Source organism: Austrofundulus limnaeus, unplaced genomic scaffold, assembly GCF_001266775.1.
Source record: "Austrofundulus limnaeus strain Quisiro unplaced genomic scaffold, Austrofundulus_limnaeus-1.0 Scaffold2483, whole genome shotgun sequence".
NCBI classification, from domain to species: domain Eukaryota; kingdom Metazoa; phylum Chordata; class Actinopteri; order Cyprinodontiformes; family Rivulidae; genus Austrofundulus; species Austrofundulus limnaeus.
This window is the reverse complement of record NW_013954885.1, coordinates 12,664-17,671: the sequence shown is the minus strand read 5'-3', so window position 1 is coordinate 17,671 and position 5,008 is coordinate 12,664. Positions and strand designations below refer to the sequence as shown.

The 5,008-nt window shown below is 45.8% G+C and overlaps 1 protein-coding gene across 1 annotated transcript in view; it reads left to right on the top strand.

Annotated features, from left to right (window-relative positions):
- ddx4 (DEAD (Asp-Glu-Ala-Asp) box polypeptide 4) overlaps positions 1–4,692 on the top strand; it is a gene marked incomplete at its 5' end in the record, with an annotated part of 12,888 nt that extends 8,196 nt beyond the window's left edge. The window contains 8 exon segments of the mRNA XM_013999798.1: positions 813–967; positions 1,493–1,622; positions 1,689–1,855; positions 1,935–2,080; positions 2,145–2,244; positions 2,322–2,592; positions 4,200–4,307; positions 4,375–4,692. Coding sequence (XP_013855252.1) covers positions 813–967; positions 1,493–1,622; positions 1,689–1,855; positions 1,935–2,080; positions 2,145–2,244; positions 2,322–2,592; positions 4,200–4,307; positions 4,375–4,461 — 1,164 coding nt within the window.
- Between the last annotated feature and the right edge of the window lie 316 nt (positions 4,693–5,008).

Genomic DNA, 5,008 nt, shown 5'->3' with positions numbered 1-5,008 from the left:
GTTTAGTTTTACTTTAGTTTTTATTAGATTTTACATTTTTAATGCTTAGTTTTACTTTAGTTTTTATTAGTTATTTTTAATAGTTTGAATAACCATATTTGCCAGTACCTCCTCCAGCTTGTGAAGTTCCTGTGAGTTAACAAACAGTTATCTGGTCAATAGTTAAATCAGTCCATTATAGCGACACCTTCCTAAAATAATTGTGTAACTCAGTTTTACCAAGTACAAACTTGTGTGATTATTTTAGGACGATGACAACAGTTTGTCTCCAACCTGTTGTTTGTTTTTCATGGAGCTGCTGAGAGAAGCTAACATGTCAGATAGTCACAGTTAGCATCTTGTGTGAGTTTGATTCATGCAGTTTTTACCTTGAGAAGGATTAATTATAAGTATTAATAAGTATTCCACCTGTTTTATCATCTGTTTCCACTACAACACACTTTGATTTATTTTCTCACATCATATTCAAAGAAATCACAAAGTGACGTTTTCTCCCAACTTTAGTTGTCTTCATTTAGCAGGTGAAGCTGAGCAGCAGGACTGTAAACAAGTGTTACAGACCACAGCTGATGTGAAAAAGACAAAAGATCCACATGGTTCAAAACATAAAACTAAGAATCTTCTCTCTATAATTTCAGTTTTAGTTTTTGTAAAAGGATTATACAGTTTTAGTTTTTGTAAAAGGATTATACAGTTTTAGTTTCTGTAAAAGGATTATACAGTTTTAGTTTCTGTAAAAGGATTATACAGTTGTAGTTATTTAGTTGGTCTCAGTGACCTGTAACAGTCCTGGTCCGGTCCGGTCTGTGCAGGCGGCCTTCCTGCTGCCCATCCTGCAGCAGCTGATGGCAGACGGTGTGGCAGCGAGCCACTTCAGTGACATCCAGGAGCCTGAGGCCCTCATCCTGGCCCCCACCAGAGAYCTCATCAACCAGATCTTCCTGGAGGCCCGCAAGTTCTCCTTCGGGTAAGTTCCAGGTCTGTGTGGATCTGTGTGGGTCCATGTGGACCTGAGTCTGTGTGGGTCCATGTGGACCTGAGTCTGTGTGGGTCCATGTGGACCTGAGTCTGTGTGGGTCCATGTGGGTCTGTGTGGGTCCATGTGGACCTGAGTCTGTGTGGGTCCATGTGAGTCTGTGTGGGTCCATGTGAGTCTGTGTGGGTCCATGTGAGTCTGTGTGGGTCCGTGTGAGTCTGTGTGGGTCCGTGTGAGTCTGTGTGGGTCCATGTGGACCAGAGTCTGTGTGGGTCCATGTGGACCTGAGTCTGTGTGGGTCCATGTGGACCAGAGTCTGTGTGGGTCCCTGTGGACCAGAGTCTGTGTGGGTCCCTGTGGACCAGAGTCATTGTGGGTCCATGTGAGTCTGTGTGGGTCCATGTGGACCTGAGTCTGTGTAGGTCCGTGTGAGTCTGTGTGGGTCCATGTGGACCTGAGTCTGTGTGGGTCCATGTGGACCAGAGCTCTGGACCTGAGTGTGTCCCTGGTCTGCAGGACCTGTGTGCGTCCCGTGGTGGTCTACGGGGGGGTCAGCACTGGGCACCAGATCAGGGAGATCATGCGAGGATGTAACGTCTTGTGTGGGACTCCGGGTCGCCTGATGGACGTGATTGGACGAGGAAAGGTACTGGACCTGCTCACCTGTATGTGGACCTGGTCCTGAGTGTCTCACTAACACACTGTGCTGCAGGTTGGTCTCAGTAAACTCAGGTACCTGGTCCTGGACGAGGCGGACCGCATGTTGGACATGGGCTTTGAGCCTGAGATGCGTAAGCTGGTGGGCTCTCCTGGGATGCCGTCCAAAGAGGACCGCCAGACCCTGATGTTCAGCGCCACGTACCCTGAGGACATCCAGAGGTCCGCCTCCTGAACCCAGGTGGTCTTCTTATAATCCACATGTCCAGGTCTGATCTGTGCCGGGTCTGGCTCCTTACAGGCTGGCTGCAGACTTCCTGAAGACGGACTACCTGTTCCTGGCTGTGGGGATCGTGGGCGGAGCCTGCTCCGACGTGGAGCAGAAGTTTGTTCAAGTCAGCAAGTTCGCCAAGAGGGAGCAGCTGCTGGACCTCCTGAAGACCACCGGTACGTCTGACCAGTTCTGCTCATTCAGAGAAGTTCTGGGTCCAGTCCTTGTGTTCTGTTCCAGGTCTGGAGAGGACCATGGTCTTTGTAGAGACCAAGAGGCTGGCTGATTTCATTGCTGCCTTCCTGTGCCAGGAGAACGTCCCCACCACCAGCATCCACGGGTACCTGAGCCCACCTGAGCCCGGTCCTGCTGCGGCTCACTTCTGAAGGTCTGTAARGGGTCTGTGTTGTCCTGCAGGGACCGGGAGCAGCGGGAGCGGGAGCAGGCCCTGGCAGACTTCCGCTCCGGTAAATGTCCCGTCCTGGTGGCCACCTCTGTGGCTGCCCGCGGTCTGGACATCCCCGACGTCCAACACGTGGTCAACTTCGACCTGCCCAAAGACATCGACGAGTACGTCCATCGGATCGGCAGGACCGGGCGCTGCGGGAACACCGGCAGGGCCGTGTCCTTCTTCGACGCAGATGTTGACGGGCAGCTGGCCCGCTCCCTGGTCACCATCCTGTCCAAGGTGAGGCCTTCAGGCAGGGCCTGAACTTTAGCTGATATTTAAAACAATGCTAACTGTACACAGTGGCTAACTAGCAGGATGCATGCTAATGCTAATAACAGAGGTTAAATGTAGTAGGATGCATGCTAATAACAGGCTAAATGTAGCAGGATGCATGCTAATAACAGGCTAAATGTAGCAGGATGCATGCTAATGCTAATGACATAGGCTAAATGTAGCAGGATGCATGCTAATGCTAATAACAGAGGTTAAATGTAGTAGGATGCATGCTAATAACAGAGGCTAAATGTAACAGGATGCATGCTAATGCTAATAACAGAGGCTAACTGTAGCAGGATGCATGCTAATGCTAATAACAGAGGTTAAATGTAGCAGGATGCATGCTAATGCTAATAACAGAGGCTAAATGTAGCAGGATGCATGCTAATGCTAATAACAGAGGCTAAATGTAGCAGGATGCATGCTAATGCTTATAACAGAGGCTAACTGCAGCAGGATGCATGGTAATGCTAATAACAGGCTTAATGTAGCAGGATGCATGCTAATGCTAATAACAGAGGCTAAATGTAGCAAGATGCATGCTAATGCTAATAACAGAGGCTAAATGTAGCAAGATGCATGCTAATGCTAATAACAGAGGCTAAATGTAGCAGGATGCATGCTAATGCTAATAACAGAGGCTAAATAAAGCAGGATTGATGCTAATTAGCAATGCATGCTAATCCTAATAAAAAAGGCTAACTGTAGCAGGATGCATGCCGATGCTAATAACAGGCTAAATAAAGCAGGATACATGCTAATGCTAACCAAAGGCTATATGTAGCAGATTGCATGCTAATGCTAATAAAATAGTTTAAATGTAGCAGGATGGATGGTAATGCTAATAAAAGAGGCTGAATGTAGCAGGATAGATGCTAATGCTAATGACAGAGGCTAAATGTAGCAGGATGGATGCTAATAAGAGGCTAAATGTAGCAGGATGGATGCTAATAAGAGTCTAAATGTAGCAGGATGGATGCTAATGCTAATGACAGAGGCTAAATGTAGCAGGATGGATGCTAATGCTAATGACAGAGGCTAAATGTAGTAGGATGGATGCTAATAAGAGGCTAAATGTAGCAGGATGGATGCTAATGCTAATAAAAGAGGCTAAATGTAGAAGGATGGATGCTAATGTTAATCAAATAGGTTTTATGAAGCAGGATGGATGCTAATGCTAATCAAAGAGGTTAAATTTAGCAGGATGAATGCTAATGCTAATCAAAGAGGTTATATGTAGCAGGATGGATGCTAATGCTAATGTTAATAAAAGAGGCTAAATGTAGCAGGATGGATGCTAATGCTAATGACAGAGGTTGTATGTAGCAGGATGATGCTAACGCTAATAAAAGAGGTTATATGTAGCAGGATGATGCTAATGCTAATCAAAGAGGTTATATGTAGCAAGATGGATGCTAATGCTAATAAAAGAGGCTGAATGTAGCAGGATGGGTGCTAATAAAAGAAGTTATATGTATCAGGATGATGCTAATGCTAACAAAGCAAACAGAAACCAGTTACCAGCACTAAGTCAAACCTGACCTGTGACACTGGACCTGGTCCTCCAGGCCCAGCAGGAGGTGCCGTCCTGGCTGGAGGAGTGTGTGTTCAGCGGGTCCTCCAGCTCCTCCTACAACCCCTGCAGGAAGCCTTTCGCCTCCACAGACTCCAGAAAGGTAGGAGAGCTTCCTGCTCAGCCTGTCCTGTGAAACATGAGCTCATCAGGTTCTGTTCTGTCCTCAGATGGGCTCGTTCCAGGACAACCAGAACCAGTCTGCAGTCCAACCTGCTGCTGCTGCTGCAGCAGCTGAAGAGGAGGAGTGGGAGTGAAGGCTAAGCTTTAGTGTTACAGTGATAGTAAGTGTTCAGGTTGTTGTAGTTCCACAACATCAGTTTAATGTTTAGTTCAGTCTTAGAAGTAGAAGTTAACAGATATCAGCTCTGGTTTATGACCTTTCTGTTCGACACCAGTGGAACTAATGAGGAAGTCAGGATCTTTTGTACGAAGCAGGATTTGTTTGACCACGATTACAAATAAAGATGACTCTTTTGTTTTTTTGACCTGGTTCTGGTTCTGTTCAGCTCACATGGATCAAAACTTCAGACGGATCAGTTCTGTGAAACAAACACAGCTGCAGCTGGTACAAGATGAAAGAGTTCAAAACACCTGAAATATAAAACTGAACAGGTTTACCTGGTAAAACTGAACAGGTTTACCTGGTAAAACTGAACAGGTTTTAAATATTGTTTTTCTTCCTGCGGTTTGTTTAAAGAGAGACAACTTTGTGTTGAATTAAAACAATAATCAGTAGTAAAAACATATATAAATACAGCTAACTTCATTTAACAGTTAAACTTTATTAACTGATAAAGTTTT